Source organism: Typopeltis vanoorti, chromosome 23 (genome assembly GCF_054136105.1).
Source record: "Typopeltis vanoorti isolate ZY-2024b chromosome 23, IOZ_Tvanoo_1.0, whole genome shotgun sequence".
In the NCBI taxonomy this organism is placed as follows: Eukaryota; Metazoa; Arthropoda; class Arachnida; order Uropygi; family Thelyphonidae; genus Typopeltis; species Typopeltis vanoorti.
The window spans coordinates 75,007,766-75,024,949 of NC_143571.1; the positions used below are offsets into that span (position 1 = coordinate 75,007,766).

The window sequence follows — 17,184 nt, forward strand, 5'->3', positions numbered from 1 at the left end:
AGGGGTGGGGATAGTGTTGGGAAGAAGTTATGACCAACTGCTTTGGCAAGAGACCAAAAGGCTCGGCTGCTGTTTGGACAGGCTGCCAGTTTTTTCTTGCTCTTTCAAACTGTTTTGGAAGCATTGATTGTTTTTGTTTTTTTTTGCATCTATTTCAGGCTTGAGTATAAGCTCTCAAGGAGGATGGAGTTCTTGATTTGAATGAGTTATGGTATGTTTGTTTTTTCATTTGTACAGCCTTGGCACATCTTTTGGAGAAACAGGGAATGGCAGTTCAGAGTAGTGTGGGAGGATGTATGTTTCCATGAGGATTACTTTGGCGATAAGTTTGGTGCATATGTTTGGGTTGGAAAGCTGTAATCCAACCATGGTAATGAGGCATAATAGTCATGGAGGTTGTCCCACTTAGCACTGTTATAATGCCAGACGACTCGTGTATAGGAATGGCTGCGGAAGCGTTGTTGCATGGGGAAGGAGATGAGCACTAAATTGTGGTCAGAATTACCTATGGGCCCTACATTCGTTGTGTATTTGGAAGGGCTGTTGGTGAGGAAGAGATCTAGAGTGTTTGGGAAGTGATTCAAGTTATCTGGATGGCATCTGGATTTACAAGTTGTGTAAGATCATTAGTGATTGCAAATGTTTCAAATTTGTACAACTGGAGGAGGAAAGCCAGTTGGTGTGCTGTTGTTTTTCTCTGATTGGAAGGACTGTTCAAATCACATCTAGAATATAAAGCACCTTTATAAAGGCTTTTCAATTAAAATGAGGTAGCAGTCTCATACAAAAATGATATTTCTTATGAGACCACTAGCTTTGTATGATATACCCCCTGCCTTCTGTTTCTCCTTGCTAAACAGACAAACCAGTTAAGGAATGTATGCAATCTGCAGATGCAGCAGACTATGTAGTTCCTTATCAGAGCATTAATTAATTAGGTTTACATAAAAGCCAAGTTACTTGGCCATTATAGGCAAATGTGTCTAAGTGTTTCCCAATCTTTTTTTTTTTTTTTTAAGTAATCACCCTCGAAAGGACATTTTTTTAATAATCGTCCACTAATGAAATTTTTAAAGAATAACATACTCTCATATACTTTTTATTTTTTTAACTTATTTAGTGGGATCCCTGTGCCTGGCACTTTCACTCAACGTTTGGTTTGATGAGAAACAGTTTCATCTTATGTTGTCTCCTCTTGAACATAAGTCAGATCTGTTTCTTTCTTTAAGATTTTATTCACTGAACTAAAACAACTTTCAAACATTTAGGATGTTTCCAACCTTATATGTATGCACCAAAACAGAAACTAATTTATGCTCCTGAAACAACTGAAATGCACTATCTGTCACCCCCCCCCCTCTCCAAAAAAAAAAAGGATGATATTAGACCAGTGTTCCTCAAGGGACCATGCGAGTGGTAGTAGTAAGGGGAAATACTATTCATGGTATAAATTCTTAAGCTATTGTAGCATTTCATTTTCTCTATTACCTGTTTAGCTCTTTCAATAGATTTTTGCTCCAATTCTTCTACATTTATTTGATCAACATAATTTTCTTTATTTCCATCCTTGAAAGATGCTACAGTGCAATACGACCCTTTGTGCTCACCAAATCTAAAAAAAAAAAAAAAAAAAAAATTGATCAATTATGTGACAGAATAAAGAGAAAAAATTAAAATACACTTCTAAATGGGGAAAAAAAGCAAAATCGACGCTGTTATTTCTTTCTCTAAGCACACATGCATATGAACATTCACATATATTCACTATGTTGCAAAAATTATAGGATACCTGTGAATTATAATTCTTGTAGCAAGGCTTATACATTGGTCATACATAACTGGTAATTAACTTAAGGAATTTACAACACATAAACGGATATCTTCCTTCCTAAAACGCTGCCGGGATAATCCCAAATTGTGTTAAATTTAAGCACCGTTTTACTTCACAGAAAGCTCTCCATATTCATAGCTGCACTAGCTTCGCCCTACTATGAGAACAAATTACAGTGACGCGTGTTCTCCTTGCCGACGAAAACAAAACCTTACAGGCACTAGAGGAAGAGCTTTCAGATATGCTCGGCCATGACCTTTGGACGATTCTTTATGATGTCTCATGCACTTCGGCAACAAACGAATTCGAAAAAATACGTAGTCGGCACATGAAAAAATATGATAACTTAATAAAGAATTCTACTTCAGTACCACAACAACCACTCAACACAGTAGTCAACCTCGCTTCCATAGTTTTGAAGCCTGAAGCACTCACTGCACTATCATGTGGCACAATTTTGCCCTAGCTCCTAAAAGAATACCTGCCGAGGAAATAATGATCCAAATAGAATGTGGGATTCACAACCTTCCTAACCATATCGCCAACAACGTCAAACTGGATGTAGCCAGTGTTCTCACCAAAGCAAGAACTCCAAAAACCAACTTATCCAAAGTCAAATATGCAGCTCTAATAGAAATGAAGAAAAACAAAAAAATAGTGATCACCAAAGTGGATAAGGGAAATGCCACGGTGGTTCTCAACCAAAAGGACTACACAGGTAAGCTTAATGCTTTATTATTAGACCATACTACCTACCTCCCTATTGAATATAATCCTACCAGCTCTCAGATTACAACTCTCCACAGACTCCTTAAGAAGGTCGCTTCTTGGCCTGTGAAGTTACTAACAAACTAAAACCTTTTAACTCTAGACACTCCCCCGACTATATGGACTTCCAAAAATACATAAACAAAATGCGCCATTACGTCACATAGTGAATGGCATTGATTCCCCCACATATCATTTAGCCAAAGCGCTCACACACTATACTGGCAACACACCATCACACATAAAAAATTCAGACCACTTCAAAGCCAGTATAGAAAACCTCTCACTCCAATACAGTGAGAGGTCAGTTTTGCTGTCTCCTCCCTATTCACAAATGTCCCACTCAAGGAATCCCTAGAGCTCATCCAAGCCAAATTTCTGCCCGATATCTCAGCCCTATTTCAGTTCACAATGAACTCAGGCTATTTTGTTTGGCAAGGAAAATTCCACAAACAGATAGAGGGGACATCCATGGGTTCACCACTTTCCCCACCCTTGGCCAACTTCTTTATGGAGACCTTTGAAGAGAAAGCTTTAAAATCTGCCCCACAAAACCCCACTATTTGGCTTCGGTATGTGGATGATGTGCTTGCTATTTGGCCACAGGGCTCAGATACACTCCACTCCTTCCTAACACACTTAAACAACCAACACCCCAGGGTCCAGTTCACCTTGGAAAAAGCGGAAAACAACACCCTCCCCATCCTAGACACTAATCACTCGCCAGCCTGATGGATCTTTGGTTTTCTGTTTATAGAAAACCCACCCATACAAGCAGATACATTCACCAGCAATCCCCCCCCCCCTCACAACAATATGGGGTTATAAAAACACTATACAACAGGCCAAAATTAATCTGCTCATCTGCTCAGATGACGATGCCCTAACCACTGAACTAAAACACATCCTTAACACTTTCTTAGCCAATGGCTACAACCCCCAAAAAATACTAAAACCAGTAAACCACAACCCCCTCCCCCCATTAACAATAAAGATTATACTAAATCTATCACTATCCCTTACACCCAGGGCACCTCTGAGAAAATAACCAATATCCTCAAAAATTATGACCTAACTTCTTGTTATAGACCATATAAAAAGTTGGCATCCCTTATATGCTCTATCAAAGACCAACTACTTCCACTAGACCTACCTGGTGCATACCAGGTCCCTTGCAGCTGTAAATTGTCCTACTTTGGCCAAACAGGCAGGACAGCAAATATCAGGATTTTAGAACACAAAGACTACATCTGATTTCACCAGTACAGCCACTCTGGGCATGCAGACCATGCCATAGATACCCACCATAGAATTCGTTGGAAGAAAACTAAAATAATACACCGCAGCAAGTTCAAGTACGAAAGATTATTCATGGAATCATCAGCAGCTCTAAAAAACGTTCCAAACCTCAACAAATTTGGGTACACGAGACCACCCCAAATTTAGGAGACTTACATCATGAGAACTTCAGCCCAACAGCCAAGACAACCCAATTAGCCTATTAGTTGGCACCATTAGGACTTTAGAAACAATATTAGTTTCTTGCCTTCTTCCTCATTTACTTTTATTAGTGCCTGTGTGCACATACCATATTTGTATGTTCCTGAAGATGGCGATGTGACGTTGCCGAAATATTGAAGGTATTCGTTAAAGTTCCCTTTAATTAATATCCGTTTTATGGGTTGTAAATTCCTTAAGTTAATTACCTGTGAATTACAAGGGGCACCAAAGCCCTTAAGCCTATAAATTTCACTTTACCATCAACTAATCTTCGGTTAACAGTATAGTGCAGTGGTCGGAAACCTTTTCAGACTCTTGGGCCACATTCAACTTTTATTTTTAATAATCAAGCTGCAAGTGTTTAATTAAGCGAAAATAGTAAGTGAAAAAAAAAAACTTATTTTATCAATTTTTATTATATTATTAAAAAACAGAAATATTTAAGTACAAGATATGAAACAAGCATGAAAATGAAACTCAATGAAAAATTATTATCACGTAAAAACAAAGTAATATAGTTTATGCATCACAATATATGCATCTCCCCCTGCTTTTTTGGTAAGCATTGATAAAATTTTTGAACATTTTCTAACGAAAATGTGTTCTTTGATGTGCGCAAAAATCTCGGTTGTTGTCAGGTGAAGTCGCCTTTGTTATCCCTACTCATGACTCACGGCAAGTTTCACGGCGATATCACGAAGTATAGTATAAAATTATTTTTAATTTATTATTCATATTATAAAATGCATTATTTAAATAATTCAACATACGGGCCACATGCCATGTAAGTATGGTCAACCTTTTACAGGCTGCCAAAAATGCACTTTTGGGCCACATGTAGCCCATGGGTCGTCAGTTGCCGACTCCTGCTATAGTGAATCAGAAAGTTTTAGAACTGGGTCGGCAATGTGCAACATGCAAACTGCATGCCAGAAGCACTTCTGGTTTAGTTTGCCTGTGCATCGTGAGCAGATCACACATACCACAAAGTGTCAAAGGTTAATCATTGCAGTGGTGGAAAATATAAAATAGTTAAAACAAAATAATATCCATGTGTTCAATGCATGGAAACAGCTTCATGGACATGTATATAAATTTGCAAATAATAGCATTTGGACTTCTCTCAATTTTTCGTTCAACATATTTCTATGAGTGATTATTTTTTAACATGCACTATATTAAAAATAAATCAAGAAACCATCTGAACAATGCAAATCTCTTAGCATGTTTAAAGATGAAAATTAGAGCAAATTCGCCCAGGGGCAGATTAAGCCATTTGGGGTCCTTGGCAGTAAAATTTATGGTGACCCTAAAAATTTCTACATTTGGAAAACTTGACAACATTTCTCTTTGCAGCCTGATAAACTTGTGTGGCAGTGTTGAATTTGTCATCATCTTCTTTTAAAAATAGTAGAAACTGTTCCAATTCGTCATCAAAATGCATAATATGTATATCATTCTTATAGTTCTCTTAATTTTCCCACATAGTTCAGGGCCCCTGGCAGCCACCAGGTCTGACATCCACTTGATGTTGAGAAATTCGCTCAAGAAGTTCAGCAGCGAAAATCACATTAATTTAAATCTAATTGGATGTTTGCTACATTTTTTTTAGTATTAATAAATAATATTTCAAAAAAAAATTTTTTTTTAAATAAACACCTTTCCACTCTATTCCATTTCTTAACCCTCTCCAAGCTTGAGCTGAGGTCTGGTTCTTTGTTTTTAATTAGATCAAAAATAGCTCTTTACTCAAAAAAAGTTGCTGATCCTTGCTTTCAAATAAGAAACCACTCTCCTGTGATGACTTTCAAATGAATGTTCATAAATAGATATTTTAGCCCATTCCTCCACCAAAATGGAGTCAGTATGTGTGTTACATATAATGTGTGTTGAATTTAAGGTTTTGTGTGTGCATAATCTGCTTGCCATGTTTATGAACATATCACTATTGGCAAAAACTAAAGATAATTAGAAAAAAAAGATGGAAAATGATTCTGTTACATAAATTTCTTGAAATGGCCAGAAGTTTCAAGTAGTGATGTGAAAAATTTCAAAATGAGGACAATGAGACTTTTTTGTGTCTATGGTCCCACAGAATGTTCCATTAATGAGGAAGTAGAGAAATTTTTCTACTCATTAGAGAAAGCTGCTGACAAACAAAGATCATGGTATTGAGATATTGCTTCACAACTCAGAGAAAAGAGACTGGTCCATGTAGGATGCTCTGGAAGAGACTTTATTTTTAGGGCATAATTAAGTGACAACTGTTTCCATCTAAAGTGATGGAGCCAATTCATTTGGTTCAACATAAAGACTAAGTAGGTGATTGTGCACAAGGCACCAGCAGCCATCCGTATATCCTAATGCCGTATGGTATCTAGCCATCAGGTTATTCTGCCTTGCAGAACAATAGACTTGAGACCCATAATCCAACTTTAAACATATAAGTGCACAATAAAGACAAAGCAATGAAGATTGATCTACACCCCATTCAGTAGAGGAAGAGTGCGAAGAAGATCGAATGCTCTCTTGCACTTGTCTCTTAGTTGACAAATGTGTGAGAGGAATGTAAAGTTTCTGTCAAAGATGAGTCCCAAGAACTTGGCTTCTGTTACTACTGTAATAACAGTTAATCCCATTCTTAATTCAGGTTCTGGGTGAAGAGTGTTTTTGACAGAAGTGTATACAGACAGATAGACAATTTTTTTCTGCTGAAAACCTGAACCATTACACTAAGAGCCAATGAAAAGATACTTTCAATTATCCCCATGGTACAAGAGTGACAGTAACTTGTGAAGTCATCAACATATATAGCATTGCCTACATTGGGAGGAAACTGTTCAGTGAATGAGTTAACTTTGATAGCAAAAAAAGTGTCACACTAAAAGGACTTAGGGAACATCCTGTTCTTGATGATATGGCTGAAGTTGTGCACTTCCCACTCTGACTTGGAAAGCTCGCCTGGATAGAAGATTTTTTAACAAATACAGATATCCTAGGTTATAGATATCCAATAGAGTTCATTATTTTCAGGCTGTCATAAGCTTTTTGCATGTCAAAGAACGCTGAAACCAGATATTCTTATTTCAGGAATGTGTCTCTTATACAATTCTTGTACATAAGTTTATACGTTGGTTATACATAGCTTTTAATTTTTCAGGAAATGACAATGTATACTAGAATATTAATTATTAAAAAATTTATTATTTCCCTATATTTTGGCAATGTTACATTGCCATCATCAGGGATCACAAAAAACAATGATATGTGCATGCAGGCACTAACACTGAGCAAATGAGGCTAAATAAAGGCAACAGAACTCGAGCTGTCTCAGCCATTGGGTTGATGTTCGTAAAATGTATGCTTCCCAAATTTGGGGCAGTCTAATGCACCCAAATTTGTTGAGGTTTGGAAAGTTCATCAAAACTGAGGCAGATTTGATGAATAGCCTTTCACACTTGTATTTCCTGCGGTGTAATAGAGTGGCTTTCTTCCAGCATATCCTGTGGTGGGTGTCCAAAGAATGGTCAGCAAGTCCTGAGTGGCTGTATTGGTGGAACCGGATGTAGTCCTTGTGTTTGGATATTCTGATATTGGCTGTCCTGCCTGTTTAGTGGATTTTTGTGTAGAATTTAAGGTTTTTTCTTCAAAGGTCTCCATAAAGAAGTTGGCCAGGAGAGAGAGTGGAAAACCCATGGCAATACCCTCTATCTGTTTATAGAATTTTCCTTGCCAAACAAAATAGCCTGCGTTCACAGTGAACTGAAATAGGGCTGAGATATCGGGAGGAAATATGGCTTGGATGAGGTCTAAGTTATCTTTGAGTAGGACATTGGTGGAGGGGGAGGAGACATCAAAACTGACCATTACACTAGTGTGCTGGAGTATGAGGTTTTCTATACCGGCTTTAAAGTGGGCCGAGTTTTTAAAAAAAAAAAAAATTAATTAATTTTTTTTTTTTTTTTTTATGTGTGAAGGTGTGTTGCCTGTATATTGTGTAAGGACTTTGGCTAATTTGTATGTGTGAATGAATCAATGCCATTCACAATGGGACAATGGCACATTTTGTTTATGGATTTTTGGTAGGCCATCTTTATGGAGACCTTTGAAAAAAAAAGCCTCTGCCTCACAAAAAAAAACTGTCTGCCTATGCTATGTGGACGATGTGTTTGCCATTTGGCTGCATGGCCTGGATACACTCTACAATTTCTTAACACACCTAAACAATCAACACCCCCATGATCCAGTTTACTTTGGAAAAGGAAAACAAGAACAGTCTCTTATTCCTAGATACTCTGATTACATGCTAGCCTGAAAGATCGCTGGCATTCTCCGTTTACAGAAAACTTACACATACTGGAAGATACATTAACCAGCAGTCACGTCCCCCCCCTCCCAACAATATGGGATTATAAAAACCCTGTATAACAGGGGAAAAATTAATCTGTTCAGATAACAGAGCCTTAACTACTGAACTTGACCATATCCTTAACACTTTCTTAGTCAATGGCTACAATCTCCCCAAAAATCGAAAAAATAATAAAACCATATAACAACTCCCCTCCCATCCCTATTCAAAGCAGAGATTACTCAAAATCTATCAACATTCCTTATATCCAGGGCACATCAGAAAAATTAACAAATATCCTAAGGAAATATGAATATGACCTTACTAGCTACAGACCACATAAGAAATTGGCATCTCTTATCCACTCTACCAAAGACCAGCCACATTCCCTATGCCTACTAGGAGTATACCAGGTCCCTTGCAGTTGCAAACTGTCCTACTATGGCCAAACAGGCAGGACAGCTAATATCAGAATATCTGAACAAGGACTACATCTTGTTTCACCAATACAGCCACTCAGGACTTGCTGACCATGCTTTGGACACCAACCACAGAATATGCTGGAAGAAGGCCACTCTATTACACTGCAGCAAATGCAAGTATGAAAGACTATTCATGAAATCTGCCTCAGTTTTGAAAAACTTTCCAAACCTCAACAAATTTGGATGCATTAGGCTGCCCCAAATTTGGGAAGCATACACTTTACAAACATCAGTCCAACGGCCAAGACAACCAAATTTAGCATACACGGGGGCACTGTTTAGGACTCTGTATTAATTAAAGTTTTTTATAATTAATATTCTAGTATACATGGTCATTTCCTGAAAAATAAAAGCTATGTCTCTTATAAAAGTTTTTAAACAGGCCAATGGTCAAAAGTTGACTGATGCCTACATAAGTCACATTGTGTATTGAAAAGACAATCATTGCTTTCTAGATACCAGAGAAGTCTGGCATTAATCATTTTCTCTAATATCTTACAAAGGAAGCTAAATAGAGCAAAGGTTAATAATTGTTTGTTTGTGTTGGATCCTTTCCTGGTTTTGGGATAACAATGACAACTGACTTAACAACTGAAATTATGCTAAGAATCTAGAAACACTTCCCCTGCAAGTATTCTGTTGTATATTAAGAGAAGGAGATCCATAGAAGATGATTGAAGATGTTTTATCATTTCATGATGGATGTCATCAGGCCTTACTGCACTAGGGTGAGACAGTAAAAGAGCTCTTTTTAGTTCCTTCTTAACAAATGGTTGATGGTATGGCTCAACCTCTTGGTAGAAAAATTTAGCCACTGTTTTCTCTTGTTGCTCTTTCAATATTAAAAATTCAGGAGGATATGAAACTATGAAGGTAATTAATGTGAAGTCATTAGCCTCTGTATACAAGTAGCCTAGTCATGAAATTACTTCATACACATTGTTTGCTTACACTTGGATAAAGAATTAAACCAAAAAATATAATTTCTTGGGATCTTTAATTTATAAATTATGAAGCTGTTGCTGAGATTCTGGCAAAATTTTCTACAAAAATGTCTACAATAGCTTTGGAACTAGCAACATCACATCCATTATGTCTAAGGTAGACAAACGGTGTGTTCTGTATGTACCTTTCGTTTTCCGGATTTTATCCCGTATAATTTTTGCACTGGTTGTTTGATTGATGAGGTAAACTGGATCCAAGAAGGTTGTTTTCGGATATGTCTCACACAATGGCTCTGACTTAAGCATGCTTAAAAGCTATTAAGTTTGATGTGGTGGGATATCTACAAAATATAGCCCATGCTCTGTGTTGATCTTTTTTGGCTAATTGGCACTCTGAGTTCCACCAAGGCTTTGGATAGAGTGGAATCAAGATAATGTTTTTGGAAATGTAGTTGTTGCTTCTTGGACAATGCAATCTATTACATGCTTTACTGCTTCACTGACACTGGTATTTGATTGACTGCATCAACACTAAATTTTGCAAGATGGGAAAAAGTATTCCAATCAGTCTTGTCTATTTCCATATGGACATCCGTGTAGGAGAATATGATTTGTGAAAACATTGTGCAAATAACAGGAAAATTATCACTTCCGTAGATGTTGTCTTTGACATCCCATGTGAGTAGTGGAAAAATAGCAGGGGAGCAGATTATAAGGTTGATTGCAGAATATGACCTGGTAGGCATATGGAAGAAAGTACACAGTCTATTATTCAGAAGGGAGAGGTTCTTATTTTCAAGGATTCATTCAATGATACGACCGCTTCCATTTGTATTGTGTCCATTAAGTCAGTTCTTCCCAAACTTCTGGATGTCAGGGCCCCCTTTGCAAAAATTAAAATATTTCACGGCCCCCTCGAAAAAAAATCGTAATAGAGAGATATATTATTATATAAGGTTGATTGCAGAATATGACCTGGTAGGCATATGGAAGAAAGTACAGAGTCTATTATTCAGAAGGGAGAGGTTCTTATTTTCAAGGATTCATTCAATGATACAACCTCTTCCATTTGTATTGTGTCCATTAAGTCAGTGCTTCCCAAACTTCTGGATGTCAGGGCCCCCTTTGCAAAAATTAAAATATTTCACGGCCCCCTCGAAAAAAAATCGTAATAGAGAGATATATTATTATAATATTTATTGTATTTATATTCAATATAAGTACAAAACATCCACAGCGAATATTGCAAAAATCAAATGCATATATTACATTTTTTGCCTCTTACCGTTTGGTTCTGAAGACGATGTGGGCTGTTCTGGTAAAATATGAAATACTGTCTTTTTTTTGAGTCTGTTTCTGCTTCTACTGATTGTTCGTGGGATTTTTTTTTATTTTTTATCAGTCACTTATCCATCTCAGGGTTAAATTTTTTAACGTTGAATAGATCAAATAATATCACCACTTACCGATACTGGCACACCACAGACTGATAACATGAAATTAGTGAATATTACCTGAATAAGGGAATCCCAAGACCAGGAACATTTTTCACTTTTGTGACTTTTCTCCCTTTAAGGTAATTAAGCCTAACACGAAACAGACAGCAAAGGCAGGTTATTAAAACGTGAATATATATATAAACGTGTATAATAGCTGGCAATTGAGTTGAAATGCTAACTCTCTTCAACCGAATTCCATATGTGAAACTGCGATAACATTCATTATATATATATATACAGGGTGTTCGGGATAAATTTGACAGTTTCGTAAGGAAAAAGAAAATCTTCTTTGTATCTATTAAATTTAATGAATTGACAAAAAAACATTACAGGCAGAGTTAATTACAATACTATCAACAAGATTTACTCAAAATAACCACCATTAGCATCGATCACAGCTTCAATTCTGCTTCGGAACCTCGAACAAGCTGATGCTACAGTCTCCCTGGGAAGGGCCGCAAAAACTGTTTTAATTTTATCCATTAACTGGGCTTTTGTATTACTGGCAGTGCGATTGGTGTCTTTTTCAACTGCGCCCCATACAAAATAATCCATGGGGTTAAGGTCTGGGGAGTTTGGAGGCCAAACATTTGGACTGGTGAAGTCGTAGAAATTTTCAGACAACCATTTTTGACTTTTCCCAGAGGTGTGGCAAGGGGCCGAATCCTGCTGCCATACATACGGCCTACCATTGGCTACCCTTGTTATCCAGGGCTTGACTACAGTTAGCAACTCCACGAACAAAGCCCGAATTCCAATGCCAGGGTTCTTCAACACCTGTTCCTGCAGATTTGCGAGGAATTCTGCTGTACGAACGCAATCAGATCGTCTGCTAGGGATCTTTCTTCTTGCTACATCCTCGTAGTCACCATTGCAAGTCTCTAGTTCATGCCTGATTGTTTTTACTGTATTCAGGGAGCATTGGGCAGCAGTCGTAATATCCTTATTTTGATGGCGGGCACGAATCATCATGATACAAGTTATTCTCTTCCATGATTCAGGTGGGTTCCAGCTATCCATCCTTTCTGACATCTTGTATATGAATGAAGAAGGGTCCAAACTTTTAAATGAAGAGAAGTGTGTGTTAATACATGTAACTTACGGAAAAATATAATTAATTATAAATATGTCAAATTTATCCCGAACACCCTGTATATATATATATATATAAATGCAAAACTTTTATTGGTAACAGAAAACTAGCTCGGATGACAGTGATAATATAAAATGAGTTTTGATATGTATATAAAGTCAATATCAACAGTCACTGATTACGAACGTGTGATGAAAGGGACAGGAAGATTTGAAAACAAATCCTCTTCTCTCAAAGCTTCCCTGGAGAGCATTCGAAGTAAATACAAATAACCACTGCTTTGAAATGAAACTTATAATAAGCAATATTTACTAATATTCATTAAGCGACGAAATACGCAGGAAGCAAAGTTTGTGAAACAATCGGATTTTTTCCATTAAAATATAAAAAATAACAAAAAAGAAATAATAAATAATAAAAGTTAAATACGTTTCTTTTAAAATAAAAAAAATCTACTTAGTCTTAAAACATTTTAAATTTGTTTTCATTATTTCACGGCCCCCTCAACAAAACCTATGGCTCCCAAGGGGGAAGCGGCCCACAGTTTGGGAAGCGCTGCATTAAGTCACCCATAAGAGGAATGGGCTCAAGAAGTTGCAAGATAAGGTTATCAAGATCAATTTCATTTAAATCAGCAAGCAGTGGTAAATAAATTGAACATACAATAATAAGAAATTCCACAGATGAGAGAATCACTTCTGCTTCCAAAGCAGCAGTATTAAGCTGGACATGATGGAAAGTAGTATGACTGCTCAACTAGGATAGCTACTCCATCATGAGCAGGACTACCTCGATTATATCTTTGCATACAACAGTGAAATTCCTTAAGGTAGGGTCCTTGTTAGGTTTTCAATGTTTTCTGCAGACAGAAACAGAAAGGTTTGAGAACCCCCACCTTAAGGAATTTCAATATTCTAGCAAAACCTATGACAGTTCCATTGTGAAAATTTTCCTATTGCTTTGACTTTGTAGACTTGTCTGGTTTTCAAAAGCTTGAGGGACTTACCTTTGTCAGGTTTATATTTATCAATTGATTTTGGAAAGTATAGACAGCCAGCGGTCATCACTTCCTCTGGTAAAATATTCAATACCTCATCTGACATGTCAGGATAAGTTGGCAAGTTTAATTTATTTTCAGTGGATACCGAAGTATACATTTTTTTGACAAGTGGGTTCTCATCAAATGGAAAACCATTTTTGGAGTTGTTTCTAAATGACCATAGTTCATGCAATTGATGCACTGAACAGGAAAGCACTCACAACCATAAAGTTCAGGTATGGTAAATGGTAAAATAATCAGATGGTGGAATAGACGTGTTCGAAATGAGGTTGACATTTTCTTAGCTGCCACCTCATCAGCATAAGAGGATCTCAGAACAAGTGTGGTGGTGGCAAACATCCTTTTTGCATCCTGATATATTTTGTTCTGTTTTAGTCTTTTGTATTTCTTTCTTTTTCATCTTTCCACTTCTGATACACACAGGAATAAGCTGGATGATCCCCCTGACAGTTGACACATTTAGCTTTCTTTGTAGAGCAAGATTTGTTATCATGCTCTTTACTGCCACACCGGGCACAGGTGAGAGAGCCACAGCAGGCAGTTTGGGTATGCCCACATTTCTAACATTTAAAGCATCTTAGTAGACTAGGGATGTACAGTCTAACAGGACAATTGAGATACCCTGCTTTATAGATGTTGGAAGCTTATGTGTATCAAAAATAAGGATGATGTTCATAGTTGGAACATCAGGTGACCATCCCTATGTATCAGGATGTGTCTCACACCTGTCACTCCCTTATCTTTAAGCTCTGAACATATCACCTCATCAGTATCAAGGAGATCCCATTCTGATATCACTCCTTTACAAGAATTGAGTGTTTTATGAGGTGTTACTGTAATTGATATTCCACCCACTGATGTTGCTAACATGCTTCCACAAGGATATTACCAAAATGTAACTTCTAAATTTTGTATGAGATCCTGCCAGTCCTTCAAAACTCTTTTTTGAATAAAGAAGGATGACATTTTCCTTATTACATGGATAATCAGAAACACCAGTATATTAATACTGGTATCACATATCTTTTGTTTCTTACTTCTTTTACCAAATGAGGTGTCTACAGACTCTACACTATCAGTACTTGATTGGGAACTCGTTAAGAATCCTGAAACATTCGAGGATGAAGAATTCATGCTGAAGGGTTTTTTTTTGTTTTGTGCCAGAGCTCCTCACTCACCACAGAGCCACACATTGATGCCCACTGACCGGCAAGCAATGACTATGCTTGGGAGTGGAACACCAGGACTATCCCCAGATGCTATACCAGGACCACAGCTAGCCTTGGGTCCTAACCTCCAGACCATGGGATGAGAGACTTACTGCAATACTGTTGACCTTTGGGCAAACCCAGTAGTCAACTGATCCTGGCTGGGTGATCCAGGTCTGTCCATCTTGCCAAAGCAGAGGAAAAAGTAGTGCAATAATAAGAGGATTCCCCTTTATGGATATCCATGGATCACACTGCACAGCAAACATGAAGGCAAGATAATGGGTTATGGTAGTCTGAAAGAAAGGATAGTAAAAAAAAAAAAAAACTAAGGAGAAGTAGAACAAAGAAAAGGAGAAAGAATGAAAAGGGCCAGCACCACCATCATTGGGGTGGGTCCTCTCCACCACAAACAGCTGCCCCACAGGGAGGGGTTCATCCCAGCAAAAGCTAGATAATCATATCTGAGCATCACTGGGACATTTCTGAAAAGGGCAAATATGTCAAAACTGACAAATCATTTTTATCAAGTGTGATGTTTTTAATTTTGGTTACAAAGTGTTGTGTATTTTTTTTAATATAGGAGAGGAGAATAAGCTACCAACAGCAATTCAAAGTGGTATGTTCTACTTATGCATCTCAGGCAAACTGCAAATTCTTAGAGAACAAGCATAGTGTGGAAGTGGATATCTCTCATTGTAATTAGCTTCTGTCTCACTATCAGATCCTTACAGACCTTGGCACAATTTTTTTCTGCTCACTCTCTCTCTTTTATTTTACAAATGTTTCATCTCTGAATTTCTTTTTACTCTTTGTTTATATGATTCTGGCTGTTTACTATATAAGCACCCACACCCTTATTTTATTATTACATATGTTCCTCCAGAAAGACCAAGTAATTGTCTGGGGGAAGCTAACTAACTGTAGCCACTCATACTTAAATATCTATCATACCTCTCTTTGAACATATCCATTGAAGACTAACAATAATTAATGGAAGCCCATTTTACATATACATATCACTTGCCATGAAAGAAATCAGGATCTTGCATGCTTCCCAGCAACACCCGTAACCAGCACCAGCTTAAGCAGCAATATCTCGCTTATCTATATTGTAAGTACTCTTTATTAACTTGTTTCTAACATGCTAGTCTCTCACTCATCAATTCCTCAATCTTCCAAGACTACATTCCCTTAGTCTGTCTTCATAAGTGCAATTACATAGGCTAGTTTATAATCTTAGTCACCTGTCTCCCTATCTCCACAGAAATCAGATGACCATATCTGTGCACAGTAGTTTAGATGTCTTATTAATGCCTTGTAAAGTGGGAGAATGACTTCCTTTTTCTTGGAAGTTATCTGATGCAATGACTTAACCACCCTTAACAATGTGGCCCTTCAACTCACTGTCCATTTATAATTTCCAAGACTAGCTCCACTGATTACCTGCAAATTCTCATTAATATGATACAGTAATACCACCATCTTATGATGCTTCACTTTACAATGATCTGCTCATATGACAGTTTTAGTGATGCGATGCTCCAGTGAATCACTTATTCACTGTTTTTGTGAATTGTTCATGTTATTACTTGCTACATTCTGTGTGTTTTGGTATTTTACTATGAATTATAAACTGTTTATAATTATTTTATTGTTGTTAATAATGGCAGATAAAATTGAAAGTAAAGTGTTGTTGCTTCCAGCAAATAGAAAGTGAAGGCTGTAAGCTATTATTAGACATCAAGATTAAAATGATTAATTTTAGTGATGATGTATCGAACTTCCTCACACTTCTGCTGTTAGAGTTGTTAAAAACAAAAAGCTAAAGTGAAAAGTATTACACCAGTTAATACTACAGTTATCTATAAATATGACAATTTTACTGTCAAAATGGGAAAACTTTTAATGGTATCTATGATGACCAAACTGGCTGGCTTTAAGGGAAAGATATTCAGAATAACTTTTATGTTTGCAAAAATTATTCTAAAATTTTAATTTGCATTACTGGCGCAAATTAATGCTTTATTACTTCATTTACACATAATATGCATCCACAAGTGGGGAAAAAAAAGACTGATTTGCTATATGACGAAATTAACTATACGCCAGCAGTCTGGAACCTAGCGTGTTGTATGACTGGGGTATGCTTATAGTCTGCCTGGGGTCCTATAGTTTAAGAAATAGTGCTCTAGTCCATCTCCAATATCTGGTCATCTCTTAGACTCAGCACCTCTGCAGATCACTTTCTGATATCTGTCAGTCAGCTACATTCCTATCCGTGTCAAGTTTGTCTTCCATGCCCTTTGAGTTTGGGCAATACCCTTGCATGTGGAATACCATAAAATGCCTTGGCAAGATCCAGAAGTCTCACCTAATTTCTTTATCTAACTCTGCTATCACTATTATAAAACATGAACAAACTGCTGAAGCAAAATCTACCTTTAACAA

The 17,184-nt window shown here is 37.1% G+C and overlaps 1 protein-coding gene across 1 annotated transcript in view; it reads right to left on the reverse strand.

Annotated features, from left to right (window-relative positions):
- Nucleotides 1–17,184, reverse strand: part of LOC150093994 (uncharacterized) — a 120,491-nt gene that overhangs the window by 19,645 nt on the left and 83,662 nt on the right. Inside the window, exon 3 of the mRNA XM_090412932.1 lies at nt 1,489–1,612. Within this exon, the coding sequence (XP_090269058.1) occupies nt 1,489–1,612 (124 nt within the window). The remainder of the gene's footprint in view (nt 1–1,488; nt 1,613–17,184) is intronic.